The sequence below is a fragment of the Puma concolor genome, chromosome C2 (genome assembly GCF_028749965.1).
Source record: "Puma concolor isolate L17-30 chromosome C2, mPumCon1.1.hap2, whole genome shotgun sequence".
Taxonomy (NCBI): domain Eukaryota; kingdom Metazoa; phylum Chordata; class Mammalia; order Carnivora; family Felidae; genus Puma; species Puma concolor.
This window is the reverse complement of record NC_141675.1, coordinates 77,179,598-77,194,684: the sequence shown is the minus strand read 5'-3', so window position 1 is coordinate 77,194,684 and position 15,087 is coordinate 77,179,598. Positions and strand designations below refer to the sequence as shown.

General features: G+C 47.5%; 1 protein-coding gene across 5 annotated transcripts in view; it reads right to left on the bottom strand.

Annotated features, from left to right (window-relative positions):
* Positions 1-679: 679 nt before the first annotated feature.
* Positions 680-15,087, bottom strand: part of VPS8 (VPS8 subunit of CORVET complex) — a 253,246-nt gene continuing 238,838 nt past the window's right edge. For 2 of the 5 annotated variants that reach the window (XM_086674896.1, XM_086674897.1), the window contains 2 exons: positions 4,466-4,546; positions 680-1,397 (listed from right to left, as the gene is read on the bottom strand). In XM_086674896.1, the coding sequence (XP_086531022.1) occupies positions 1,248-1,397; positions 4,466-4,546 (231 nt within the window). In that variant the 3' untranslated portion in view covers positions 680-1,247. Of the gene's footprint in view, positions 1,398-3,158; positions 3,294-4,465; positions 4,547-9,156; positions 9,269-15,087 lie in introns of those variants that run through there. The other 3 variants (XR_015240159.1, XR_015240160.1, XR_015240161.1) reach the window with 3 other exon arrangements.

Below are 15,087 nucleotides of genomic sequence, written 5' to 3'. Positions count from 1 at the left end.
CTTAATGCTCAAACACGTCCCCCAATTTGACCTCCTTTCACATCCCCATCACGAGGCAGCTGGCTGCCTGTGCAGCCAGGTCTTGGGAGGAGTTCCATAATGAAAGCTAAACTCACATTTTGGGGGCATCTGCTATATGCCCACACAGTGCTAAATGTTAACATGGATTGTCTCATTCAGTCTTCACAATGGCTTTGTTAAAGTCAAAGCTTAGAGAAGTGATCTGCTCAGGATCACAGCACATGGCAGGATCGATTTTCTATTCAAAGTCAACATATTTGCCTCTAGTCTATGTATCTATTTCCTGTGGGCTTGGTTAGCATAAGCCAGTGTTGATCCCTGAGTGAACAGATGAAAGGAGCACCTCGACCTGTGAGGTGGAAACCTGGTCTCTGCAGTTGTGACCTCCTGTGGCTGTTGGTTCAAGGATGTCCAGAGTCCCAGGGCCAAGGAATGGAAAAATACTGCTCTGGCTCACCTACTCGCTGCCATAGGAGCACTTGGGTGGCTGGGCCACTCTGAATGGAACCTGTGATGGAGCTGATCATGTGAATAAAGGCAGGGTTGCCATAATCAGGGTCCCTGACTTTGAATTAATAGAACCAATTGGGGCAACAAGGGTTCTGAATGTCCTTTGTGACTTAGACTGAGAGCTAGACAGCCAGCCAGCAGGCCTACAGAACTTAAACACAGAGGCATTTATTGTCAGAGAGGGCAAATCTTACACTCAAATGGGTCTTGCCATATACGCATCAAAAGGGAGATGCCCCCACCTCCCCCCCACGGTGCAGGTTCCAGTTATCCTGTGGCCTGGCAACCCCTGTTCTCTTTTCCCAACAGCAGCAGAAGTTGAAGTCCCTCCAGGTTACCCAGCAGCTAGAGGGGATGAGGCAGGACAGACTCCTGAATGCCATCTGCCTGAGTCCCACCTATTCTCTAAGCTTCAGAGAAACTGGAAAACGTCCCAACTGGCAAAGCGTACTTTCTTAAAAAGCTGGACAAAAGTATGGGACATTCCGTTGCTTAACAAAACAAAATCAACTGGTCTGGTGACCTGATGCTGCAGCAACATCTTGGAAGAGACAGGGAGTCTCCCTGGGGAATGAGGGGCAGGAAGAAAGGCCCAGCCATAGATGTCCCCCTCGGAACCTCTGCTCAGAAGGGGGCAGACGGAGGGGCCGAGCCAGTTAGAGAGGGGGTCCCTCCCTGGCTGCATTAGGATGGTCTCTGGTCTTCAGTGCAAGGCCTCAGTCCTCAGTCACAGGTGGGGGAATGAGCTGCAGCTGGAAGTTCTCATTCTGGAAGATGCTGTTGAAAGCAGGGCCACTCTGGGAGCCACTGAACGGCCTGTAGCTGTCGCTGCTGCGATTCTGGGAGAGTTCTGTAAGGAGGGCCAGCTGCAAAGGAGGGGACACACATCAACCAAGGTGAGTAGGGGAAGACACTGTGGGTGGGTTTGGCAGGGGGTGTGGAACAGAGTGGAGGGTCCTCAGTTCCTTGGCCTCGAATACACAAGGGACAGCACTGTGCTGCAGGGTATAGACCCCAGGGCTGCATCTCACAAACGAGTAATGTGACTTCGGGCAAGTTCATTTCACTTTCAGGGCCCAAATTTCCTCCTTTAATAATGATGAGACTGCACTGGGGACGTCTCATTCCGAACCTCCCTTGCTCTGAGCACTCCCACCCTGGCTAGCACAGGACCCTGCCGCCCCCTCCCCACACACGCCCTGAGCTGAGGTTCTCAGCAGAGCTTGTTCCACACTCTGCCTCTGACCTCTCCTTTGCAACCTGGATAGCTCCAAGTGTCCAGCTGCCACTTTAAATTCAGGGACCTGTCCTCTTAGAGTCCTGCTTCCACCAATGACACCAGCAAAACCCTCTGTTAGTGGCTCTGTTCCGAAAGATTAGGTAAGGTTAATACCAACCCACTGGGAAGCCAGACTGTCACTCCGAGGGCCATCCCTTTCACCTCAAAGGCTTTCTGCAAAAGTAGGGAGCAGAGAGCCTGGCCCTCATGGTCACAGAAGAGACAAATTTTACACCCAAAGTCCTTCACCTGGACAGGGCAGCTGTGAGGAGTGAGCCATCAAAGTCTGTGTCAGGCTCTGGACCCAAAGTCCACAGGTACTTCAAGGTAACTGTAATGAGTGCCTTCTAGGTGCCAGGCACTGTGCTAGGTCCTTTACATATGTACTATTTTTTTTTTTTTTCAACGTTTATTTATTTTTGGGACAGAGAGAGACAGAGCATGAACGGGGGAGGGGCAGAGAGAGAGGGAGACACAGAATCGGAAACAGGCTCCAGGCTCTGAGCCATCAGCCCAGAGCCTGACGCGGGGCTCGAACTCACGGACCGCGAGATCGTGACCTGGCTGAAGTCGGACGCTTAACCGACTGCGCCACCCAGGCGCCCCCATATGTACTATTTTTTAAAAACTTATATAAACATTAAAAAATACGGTATTTTGAGAGACAGCGAGCATGTGCGTGAGTGGTGGAGGGGAAGAGAAAGACTCCCGAGCAGGCTCTGCACAGTCAGGGCAGAGCCCAACATGGGGCTCGATCCCACAAACCATGAGATCATGACCTGAGCAAGAATGAAGAATTAACCAACTGAGCCACCTAGGCGCCCCCACATGTGTACTATTTCTAATCTTCCACAACCCTCTGGGTAAAAAACCCAGAGCCCCAAGAGTTAAATTAACTTGCCCCAAGTTACTCTGTGGTGAGTGGCAAATGGTAGTGTGGGATTCAAACTCAGGTCCATGTGGCAAGTTCTGCTCAGCTGAGCCACCGACAGTTGTGCCTTCCCTAGAGGTAACTCGTCTATCACCTGCTCCCTACTCACCTACCCTGCCAGGAACCCGGTCTTCTGGCTGACCCAGCAGCTGTTCTCTGATCCTGGCAAGGGGTTCTCTCTCCATCCAAGCACTAATGGCACAAGACTCGCCTGTCTCATTTGTCACTTTTGTTGAAAACTTACTACCAGGATTATGGTAACTGGAGAGACACCCAAAGGACCTCTAAGTTCAAAGTGCCAATTCATCTAAAGCAATCCAGTGACACGTGTGGGGCCCAATTCACAGCACTGGCTCAGAAGCTCCAAGTCACTCAGCTAAGGACACACAGGAGGTACACTTGCTCAAGTGTACGCACTGCTGGTCAAGCAGGTTGCAGAGAGATGTCCCTCGCTCTGCTCGAGCCCCATCTCGTGCCACTTCTTATCCTCTACAACCCTCTCAGCTGCCCATCGGCCTGTGAAGTTCTCCGCAAGAACAATTCTGTACAGTGCTGGGAACAGAACGGGCGACAGATGTTACATAAACTCAAAGTTCTTTCACATTCAGACACTGTGAGGTAGAAAGATCAACCACAAAGATATTTTCTATTTCCTAAGAGAAGACATTTCTGTGTTCTACTTCTGTAACTTTGTGATGTGGAATCAAGGAGTCCTGAAAAACGGCTCAACAGTTTGAAGCCGTGGACCTTGCTGAGAAGGCCCAGAAAACCAACTCCTGGGGCAGAGCTTGGCTGAGGCTGAGAAGGGACACAGGTGATGCCAGTTCAATAAAGCTGCTGGACCACATTCAGGAGACCCCTGGAGAAGTCCCCTGGGATAAAAACCAACTCTCAAAGAAGGAACACAAGTTTTCCTCTGGGCTACCAAGCCACCCAGCAGGCATCTGCATAAGACCAGGGTGGGAGAAGGGAGTCCAGGCCTAGAAGCAGACGCACAGTCTGTGCAAGCTCAGGATAAGCTCAGAGGACAAATCTGGCCGGACAGGAATTTAGGTATGACTTGGGGAGTGGAGAAGGTGGTAATCTGGACTCCACCTTCAGGTTACAGAGGTCCAGGAAAGTGTTTAAACAAGAGGGTAACAAGACATTGGGGTCTGGAGTGAGCACCCAGACAGCAGCATGGAGCAAGGACAGAAGGTCTGCAGCGGCCTCTGTGAGTGACAGTTTGGAGGGGAGGGGAAGGGAAGAAATACAGAGGAGGAAAAAAAAAGATGCCTACCCGATCTCTGGGGGAAAGGGCTGTTGTGGGGTTTCTGCTCTGGGTGACTGGACAGGCCACCTGGAGACAGGCAGTAGGCAAGGAAGGACAGGCTGAGAAAGTTACTGAGCACACCTGGGACGGGCCCGTGGGGCACCCAGACGGAAGCTGGGGCATGACTGCTAGCAGCTCTTCCAGTCTGTTCTCTTCTACAGTTCTAGACAGGCACTCAGAGTTTGAGCCCAGGGCCTTTGGAATGAAGACCAATCTTCCTAGTCTCCACTGCAGTTCCCACTGCCTCTGTATCCTCTGCTAAATCCAGAATGCTCCCTGGGGCTGGGGCTCCACATGGCCTTAACCAGGGTTCCAAACTGAAGAGGCAGCGGGAGGACCTGAGGACACTGCATTTCCCAAACAGTATCTATAAATAGGGAAATACAAATCTAAACCACTACATAAACATTACCCGGGAACTTCCTCGGTAGAGACGGCAAAGTTGATCAAACGCTTGGATTTGCTGTGGGTCCAGAACAGGTTCTGAGGCTGCCTGTAAATTAGAAAAGATAAGGTAAACAAAACCCATGGGTGGCCTCTGCACGTGGCCAATGCCGAAACAGAATACGGTCTTCCTTTGTGCTTTTCAGAGGAAACCCACGCCACCAGCAAACAGATTTTACTGAACATTGCTTAGAATTGGGCGCATCTTTTCCTCCTCAATATTTTTACTATCTTTGGGGGGGAAACGTACTAAGAGCTCAGAGAGAATGGAAGCAAGAGTACCCTTGAAATCACTCATGCCGGCCTAGGGTGGAACTATGTTACCGCTTCAGCCCCTATCTGGGTGAAAAGGATCTCGTTTTCGGTCCAGAGAGCAGCTGTCAGTGAGGAGGCTCACACCTCATGCGCTTCTGGAATCCCACAGTTGTGGCCCCAAAGTAACACTTAGTTCTTGTGATGCTGTCAGTGGTGTGGGGATGGCTGAGGACAAGGTGGCTCAGTGGAAATCCTGGGAGGGGCGGTATGATCCAAAACAGCCCGAAAGAAAACTGGACCCATGGAGGCTCTGTTTTTCATTCTGTTCCATGTCTCTGAGTCTGCCAGACACACGGAGAGATCATTCTCTAATGAGAACGTTTAAACTTGCCTTGACACTTTTTATTTATTTTTAAAGGGGTACCTGGGTGGCTCAGTTGGTTAAGCAACCGACTTTGGTTCAAGTCATGATCTCATGGTTTGTGGGTTCGAGCCCCCACATAGGGCTCTGTGCTGACAGCTCAGAGCCTGGAGCCTGCTTCAGGTTCAGTGTCTCCATCTCTCTCTGCGCTTTGCCTGCTTGTGCTCTTTCTCTCTCTCAAAAATAAATAAACAGAAAAAAAAAAATGAGAGAGAGAAAGCGTACCTTCAAGTGGGGGAGAGGTAGAGAGAGAGGGAGAGAAACAATCCCAAGCAGGCTTAGCACCGAGCGCAGAGCCTGGCACAGGCTCAATCTCATGACAGTCAGATTATGACCTGAGTCGATATCAATAGTTGGATGCTCTTGTAGGAAAAATATCGTATTTTTGGAGATAAAGTGTGTGGAGTGTTACACTTCTGACAAACACTAGGTAAAATACACAGGGGAGATCCAAGCTAAAGACGATCTGTAAGTCTAAGAAAGACTATACACCTAGCTCCAACAAAGCAAAACAAGAAAAAAATATAATTATCTTTGAGACACTTAACAACGAAAAACATGGTTTTGCCACCTGGTTTCCTGAATCCCTTTAGTATTACTGGCATAAACTGGGGAGCAGGGTGGGTTAAGGACAAGGGTGATACATGCCTTTTATTAGCCATTCAAAACCTCAGCTGTGGGCTTGCCACTGCCACAGTCCATATGACAAGGGACCAGCCACCCCCATTTCACCTGTGCTTATTCCCTGGTTACTCTGTAATAACGTTTAACTAGGAAGGCCCACTCAGAAACAAGTCAGCAGTAGACTGAGGAGGGTGTTGGGAGGTGGGGGTGATGGTGAGGGGCAAGGCAAGTTAATTAAAAAGAAGATTTAAATGTCAAGTTTGTATATGATCAAGCAGCAAGAGCTAGAAAAGGTCTCCCCTTATGGAAGTATTTTTATAAAACAGTCCTTTGCCTTGAAGGGATATTGTAAGAAAAAAATCTCATGAAATGTACTATTGTACTTGCTACAAAAGTGTGGATGGTACAGGCCACTTACAGCGATCCACTGAAAAAAGTCCCATCAGACTCTGCACTGAGAAGAGCTGTACTGGACCCAGACTTGCTAATAATTGTATTTTCTTTTCTGCTTTTATCACTAGGGAATGCAGGGCTAAAGAGTCAGCTGCATAGACTAGCAACTGCTGAGGACTTGGTGGCACACATTTATGTATGCAATTACAACCCAGTTTTATATTATTCTTCAATCATATAGTTTTTTTTTTTTTAATCTAATTTCCTCATTTATTTACTTCATTTATGGATGTATTTTGGAACCAACTCAAATCATTGAGGCCGGAAAGTGAAGGCCGGGTCAAGTCATAAGTAGAAAATGCCACTGCTAAAAACAGAATCATGCTTTTACCACCCCCGCTGCCCCCCAGGAAATACTATGTGGCAGAAGAGTCTATTCCAGGCACAGAATAAATGGCTCCAGCCTCTGGGAGTTTGCTCACCGAGGCAGAAAGTGCAAAAGTCAAAAATGATGGTCCAGCTCATGTTTTATGAGCCAGTACCTCTCAGATTTTAAGGTGCATAATAATCACTGAGAGGTCTGGTTAGCAGGTTTGGGGTGGGGTCTGAGATTCTGGGTTTCTAGCATATCTCCTCCCCCCCCCCCCCCGCTCCCCCCCCCCCCCACCCCAGAGTGCTGAGACTGCTAGCTAGTCTAGCTAGTGTCAGTCTGCACTTCCGGGCCCAGGGGCTAATCTGTACTGCAAGAACAGTTCAGGGCAGCCAGAGACGTCCCGTCCTGAGTCCTGTGGTAACAGGAGGCTCTCGGGATATGAGTATTTTGCCCCCCATTGATTCAACTGTACCAAATCAACCACTCAATTAGCATTTCTTTTTTTCTAATGCACTCAGACTAGGGATGTTGGTTTTCAACACTTACTAGGTTCACACGCACCTTACCAACCCTTGGATATAATAAGAAAATTATTTAATAAGGATGTTCCTGCCACATGCTTTATTTTGAATCTTATGGAACTGCAAGCCCTACACCTATTTTACTAAATAAGTGCTCACGACTGTGTAAACTGAGGAAGAGAAGGCTAGGAGACTTGCCTAATATGAATAAAAATTTCAGAACCAATTAAGGGTCCATAAACAGGACCTTTACCTTATTAACCCTAGTTCTCCCCTTGTCTGAGGAAATCCTCAGCATCCTAGAGCCTGGAAAGCAAGTGCTTTTTGGTGAATGTACTGACTTCTTCCCAGCCTGCTGTTGTGGACCTGAGCTGCGGCCTCCAGCCCTGCTATCCCTCCTGCACACTGGCTCCCCCCACAGCCATTTCTCTGTTCTCATGAAGTGTTTGCGCAGCCTTTCGTCCATGGGAAATCTTGGGAAACCAAGGACCGGTTTTCCCTCTGACATCTGTGAATGCCTTAACCTCCTTTATTCTACATTAAGTCCTAGTTCAGGTTCTTTTGAGAACGGGGAGTGGGGGGGTGGGGGGGGAAGGGGCAGAGAATCCCGAGCGGGCACTGCTCTGGTAGGTTAGCTCAATGCAGAGGGTCACCTGAGCTGAAACCAAGAGTCCACATGCTTAACTGACTCAGCCACCCAGGCACCCCAGTCCTATTTTAGCCTTAGAACTCCAAATGGTGAAACACTTCAATAAAATAACCATGATTTTGAAAACAAAAACAAAAACAAAACTCTAGTTCTCCTTTGCTAGGAGAACACATAAACACACACATACACAGACTCAGAATTTCCAACAATATGACATGCCCAGATCAGTGTGCAGTGGTGGCTTGTCAGGGTCTTACTCATCCTCGAGGCCCTTGAACTCCTTGGAAATACCAAAAGAAGGAGTTTCCAACAATGGCATCTTTCAGAAACTGAAAAATGCAGTTGTTCCACTCCACGGGTGTGAAATAACTGAGGATTACAGGTCCTATCTTATAATGCAAGCCATCATCCTGGACAACCAGAGACTGAACTAAGGAGTGACTGCTGGGGCTTCCCCGGAACCCCCTGGAAGCAAAGTCACTGCAGGTTGGAGACGCCCTGTTCTTGCCTGGGCCATAACGCTGTCACTGCGATAAAGTGAAGGCAAGTCATTTGAGGCAAAATGGGAGAGCTGGTTGGACATGCCCGGGACCTAGTAGACGTTCACCTGTATTAAAGGCCTTCCTAGAGTAAGAGTATTTTTAAAAAGGAAGCATTAAAGGAAGCATTCAGAAAATGACTAGTCAATCACTGAGGCAAGCATTTCTGTACTCTTTTTCCTGGTGCAGGCTTGAAGAGTGGGATGGGGAGACGATGAGAGGAGGGACAGGGCCTCTGGGATGGCAACTTGTGCACTGAAGACCCGTTTAGCTGGTTTGTGACCTGCCTATGCAGGCTCCTGCCCTATCACCTCCAGGCCTCGTGAGCTGAGCGGAAGACCCATATCTACGGTTTAACAAGTATCTCTGGAGTCCCTGCTGCTATCAGGCCTGAGGCACAAAGATGAACAAGAAGAGCCTAACGTCCCAGCATCTGTGGGGCATGAAAACCCCGCAAAAAGATTTCACCTTCTCCAGTGCCGATAAAATAATATATGGTTGTTATTGTGCCTCAGCAGCCTCTCAAGCTCTGCTTATTCGCCAGGGCAGGCCTCGTTTGCAACATGCTCTCACATCATCTACGTAAACCAACAGGACGTCCCTGCTATTGCAACATTTTTGGGCCCAGATTACACCCTGGCACATGAGACATGGAAGCGTCAGGTTGGCACGCTCTCCGGAACGCCTCCTCCGTGCGCCCCAGTCGTGTCGACCGATCAGCTTCCGCGTGAACCCTGAAGAACCGCTGTGTCACATTCACGATGGTGTGATTCTGTTAGACCGTGAGCTACCTGAACACCGGCGCGGTGTCTTGGTCACTCTTCTGTCCCCCATGCTCCATATCCAGCAAACGCTCAAGAAACCACTGCTGAACAACCACATACCCTGGTCTATTTGGAACTGTCCATTTTAGCTGTCTGAACCCACAGTCGCTTGGCTCTCCTGGTCCAATGTGAAATCACTGGCCCTTGTCTTCCTGTTTCAGGAACTCGGGACCTGTAAAGATTTTTTGTGATTTCTGGCATATCTGCCCTATATCTCAGAGAAGACGTCAATTTCATTTTATCTAATTCGCTTTCGGAGCAAGGATTATTTTTAAAATATCAAAAATATAGGTATCAACCCTTCTAAGAGGTAGGAAAATTTACCAAGCAAGTGGGGACTTGTAGTTAAAAGCCTCTTTCTGGTGTTGCCTTAGTACTTCCGAGGGCAGACCTTCCACTTGGTGTGACTGTGGCCTGTGGAGGGGAGACCGGGCCTGCTCCCCATGTGTGGCTGGTGGTTAAGAGCCTACACACTGAAGCCATCTGCCTAAGCCCAAACCTGACATCGCCAGCCACCAGACTACACTCGTAGGCAAGTTACCTGTTCTGAGCTGGTTGGTTTTTTCGTTTTTCTTTTGTAATGTGGGATAAGCTAATAGCTGTGCCACAGAAGGTGGCTGGGATTGGGAAGTGATGCATACAGCACTTGGGAAATGCCCAGGGAGCTGTAAGTTCTCATTTGGGGTTATTTATTGGACGAGGCACACAAGGGCCCTGCATGCACCACCACACCCAGAGTCAGTCTCACACGGGACCTTCTGGTCGTGCACACCTCCTCCTAATGTGGCCAATGAAAGGGAAAGAAAGCAGACATAGAGCGCAGTGCAGTCCAAAGTGGCAAAGGTGGCAAAGGAAGAGGTGTCAAAGAGAGGGAGTGGGGGGAAAGCTTTACAAAAAGGAGAGCTCTCCAAGGACGGGGCCTCTGTCTTCTCCTGCTTATGGGCACCCGCACTGGATTTGGCACAGAGCACATGTGAAATAATTGCCTGCGGGTGAGATGCAGGAAGGGACGGGAAGGGCAAGCAAGCATTTCTCTTGGTCACATGCTCACAGGAGCTTTCTCAAGCCCTCTGCGGTGCAGCAGGAACACAGGCACGGACTCTGGCAGACCTGGGCTCCATCAGGATTCTGCAACAACTAGCCGAGGGCCTCTGGCCAACTTATTTAGCTTTTCTCAGTCTCTGTCATTATCTGTAAACTCTACATTGCAGAACTGTTGTGAGGACCGGAGGTAACATGTGGGCCTGGTGCCTATTTGATGTTCAATAAACGGCAGCGATTACTGCAACTGTGTCATCTATACTCCCAGGAGAAGAGCCTGGGGGAAAGAACAATGGGCTGGGACTCAGGAGCCCTGAGCTCTAATTCTGTCACAGCCCCTTACATAACTTGGGCAGGTCATGGCACTCCCCCGGGTCTATATTCTGATCAAGAGGTAAGGTCACCAGGGGCCACTCTCTACCACCAGGGAGAGATTACCATGAGATAATAAGCATTTAGGGCACAAAGGTTTCAAGTAAGTAAGTAAGTAAGTAAGTAACATTTACTGAAATTACTCATGGCAAAGGAGGAGTTAAGATGGTGGAGAAACACGGGGACCCTGGGCTTTCCTTGTCCTTCAAACAGAGCTGTTTTGAGGTCAGACCACTTGAACACCGAGGAAACTGATCCGCAGAGTGGCAGAAGGATCTCTACAGTTGGAGGGAGACAGGTGGCAGGTGCACGGTGTGTGGATACGAATGGGGGAGAAAAAACAGCGTTGCCGCAGAGCGGAGGGAACTCTTCCGTGGAGAGACAAAAGGGAAAGAAAAAAGAAAAGGGTTGAGAAAGTGCAGCATTGGATTCACACAAGAGGAAAACCTCTGTGGACCACAGACTGGGCAGCGAGAAGTACTGAGTGTCCCGGATCTTTTTTGCAAACAGCGTTTGGAGCTCAAAATCCAAGGTATTGGAAATGCGTGACTTTTTCCAGAATGGAGCCTTGGCATGTGCTCCTGGGCAGGAGGGAGCTGGCCTAGACAGCATAGCATAGGGTGGTATAGAGATCTCTGGGGCACACTGGGAAAGAACATTCCCCTTCCTAGAGTACTTTTGGAAGAGGGTTTTTTGCCTCCCCTAGGATAAAAGACCCTGTAGGTGCCAGCCAAAGGCCTTTCATCAGTAGGGTAGAGAGCCTCTACTCTGGAGGATGGGGGAGGATCCATGTGGTGCCGGCTCCTTTAAGGCTGGGTTTTGAATCCCAGCCACACGTCAAAGAAAAAACACAGGAGATCTGTGGCACAGGGCAAGCTAAGTGCCCTTGCTACTCTGTGATGGGGGCCTGACAGCAGGGGTTGAGATCCTCGGTCGGTCCAGGATGAGAGACTGCGGTGGTGCCATTTTCCCCCAATACCAACATGGTGGGACCTCAGAGAACACCACAGTGGCCCCAGTGAAGATGGGACCTACTTACACCAAACACCCTCCCCCCAACCCGTGCCTGACAACTGTTCATTTACTAGGGCAAGAAGGACTCTGACCAGCGCAGGGGACCTCTCCTCCAAAGACCAGCATGGGCAGCATTCCCTTATGCCCTAAGTGCACTGAAAATCGTGCCTCAAAATGACACTGACAGTTCTTTTTTCTTTTGTTCTTCCTTTTTCTTTTCTTTTGGAATCAAGCTCAGAGTTTCTTGTTTGTTTTTTTCAATTCCTTTTCTTTCTTTCTTTCTTTTTTTTTTTTTTTGGATCAGGCTTTTTTTCCTTTTTCTTTCTTTTTTTTTTCCTTGTCTTTGTCTTTGGAATCAGCCTTATGGTGTTTGATTCTGTTTTGTTTTTGTTTTTGTTCTCTTCCCTTTTCTCCTTTTTTGGGATCTGGCTCCCCTGCTTTTTTCCAGGATTATTTTAACAAACAAATCAAAGCACACTTAGGAAAAGGTCCAAACACTCCTCATGGCAAGCAAGGAGGTCTGCAGAGGACTGAGCAGTGGCAAAGGGCAGCCAAAACCCAACAGCAGAGTGCACACAGCATACACCAGAAACACTTCCTGAAGTGCCAGGCAGGCCCTGGACAGTGTACGACCCCTTTTTGATACAGCAATACGCTCAGGTGCAGGAAACATGCAAGCTTTTAAAACACACACAAGATAGAAACTTAGTCAAAATGACAAGACGGAGGAATTTCCCCCCAAAAGAAAGGTCAAGAAGAAATCACAGCCAGGGACATGCTCAAAACAGATGTAAGCAATATATCTGAACAAGGATTTAGAACAACAATCGTGAGACAAGTGGCTAGGTTTGAAAACAGCATAAAAGACACCAGAGAGACCCTTGCTGCAGAGACGAAAGGCCTAAGAACTAGTCAGGATGAAACAAAAAATGCTATAACTGAGATGCAAAATAAACTAGATACAGTGAGAATGAGGAGGAAGCAGAGGAGAGAATAGGTGAAACAGAAGATAAAATTATGGAAAATAATAAAGCTGAAAAAAAGAGCGAAGAGAAATAACTAGAGCACGAGGAGAGACTTAGAGCAACTAAGTGATTCCATGAAATGAAACAGTATCTGTTATCAAAGGAGCCCTGAAGAAGAGCAAGTAAAAGGGGCAGAAGTTTTATTTGAACAAATCATAGCTGAGAACTTCCCTAATCTGGAGAAGGAAACTGGGCACAGAGACCCCCCTCAATATCAACAAAAACAGGCCAGCACCATGACGTATCATAGCAAAACACAAAGATAAAGAGAGAATTCTGAAAGCAGCTAGGGACAGAAGGTCCTGAACCTACATGGGTAGACACGTAAGGTCAGCAGCACACCTGTCCACTGAAACTTGGCAGGCCAGGAAGAGTGGCAGGAAATATTCAATGTGCTGAATGGGGAAAAATATGCAGCCAAGACTTCTTATCCAGCAAGGCTGTCATTCGGAACAGGAGAGATAAAGAGTTTCCCAGACAAAACGAAAGGAGTTCGTGACAACTAAACCAGACCTGCAAGTAATTTTAAGGGGGACTCTGAGTGGAGGAAAAAAAAAAAAAGAAGACCAAAGCAGCAAGACTACAAAGGACCAGAGGACATCACCAGAAACACCAACTCCAACACAATGGCACTAAATTCATATCTTTCAATCATGGAAATGGACTAAATGCTTCAATCAAAAGACATAGGGTATCAGAATAAAACAAAAACAAAAACCCCAAGATCCATCTAGATGCTGCCGACAAGACAAGAGACTCATTTTAGACCTAAAAACACCTGCAGATTCAAAGTGAAGGGATGGAGAGCCATCTATCATGCCAAGGGACAGCAAAAGAGAGCCGGAGTAACTATACTTATATCAGACAACTAGATTTGAAAATAAAGACTGTAACAAGAGATGAAGAAGGGCGTTACATCATAATTAAGGGGTCTATCCATCAAGAAGATCTAACAATTGTAAATATCTATGCCAACTTAGGAGCACCCAAATATATAAATCAATTAGTAACAAATATAAAGAAACTTACTGATAATAATACGATAACAGGAGACTTTAATACCCCACTTATAGCAATGGACAGATCATCTAAGCAGAAAACCAACAAGGAATCTAGGCTTTGAATGACACACTGGACCAGATGGACTTAACAGATACATTTAGAATATTTCATTCTAAAGCAGAATACACATTCTTCTTGAAATTACTCGTGGCTTTTACTGCACAATTATATGCAAACTAGGGCAACCAACTACAGGCATTAGAGACACTGTCACAAAGACCCAAGATAGCCTTGAAGAGGAATAACAGATTTAGTCTAAGATGCTGTTCAGAGAACGTGATTTGCCAAATCACTGTCATGCACAAAAAGTGGGAGCAAGCAGATTTGAATTCGATCCCAGTATGGCAAATCTATAAACACAAAGCACCCTTCCCAGTGTTCCCAGACCATCTAACCCCCCAGCAGAGGATTGATTATGAGTGATTTTCCAATTGGAAGAGAAGGAAAAACACATTTGATGCTATCTGCCAGAGCACATTTCTTTCTTCCCATGTAATATAGTGACAAAAGCTGAAAATTAAACTGCAGCTAAACATGAGAGGGATAAACGGCGACAGCCCTGGAAATGACCTTGTAACACTCAGTGTTAAAGTACATCTGGTGGAAAATGAGGTCCCGATGATGGAGGAAAGCCCTGGGCAGAAGGACACTGGGCTAAGATAGTGTGCCAGCACATGTCAGAGGCTCAATGACTCACATGGGGTAGAAATGAGAGCTGTTAATTACCTCAGCTGGAAGGAAGGAAAACAACCTAAGACTTTCAGGAATCCACAGACTTAACTAGAGCATCAAGCTTCACTATAGGAAAGCTGCCATGACCCACTGTCGCCCTGAAGGCTGGATTCCTAGGAATGAGGATAACATAATACTAGGGATCCTGGATACAAAGGCTTTCAAATCACACATGAAGCCAGGGCAGTCACAGAATCTCTACAATAATTAAGGTCATGAAATCAAAACCCCAACATTTCTTCTCCTAAGCATCTTCCCACACTAGCACACAAGCAGGCCAAACCTAGTTTACCAGAGATGTGGGATGCTGGATATGATTCTGGAACAAATTATTTGTCTTTCCTGCATTCCAGGAAACTTCTGGCATTTTTGTAACGTGCTGGTAGGGGTGGAGCTGGAGGTGGAGTAGGTCGAGTGGAATGAGAATCGTATTTTCTCACTTCTCCCCCTCCCTGCCTGCTATTGGCCTGGCTTTTAAATCTTTCTATCTGTTACAGGCTTCAGTCAGACTTTTGCTACAACCTAAGCTGTTTCAAACTAGAGGCCCTTAATATTTTGCCTGCAATGAAACCCTGGCCTCAGAGATACATGAGTGAAGCCACATTTCCTTTCTCCCTGCAAACAGGAAAGGAAACACCCTTAAAATTCCCATCCCCAGCACAGTTTGCTCCAGACAGAACCCTCACCTCTCACTCATCTTTATTTCCTAATGTCACAACACTCTCAATAGGTCACAATTAATAAT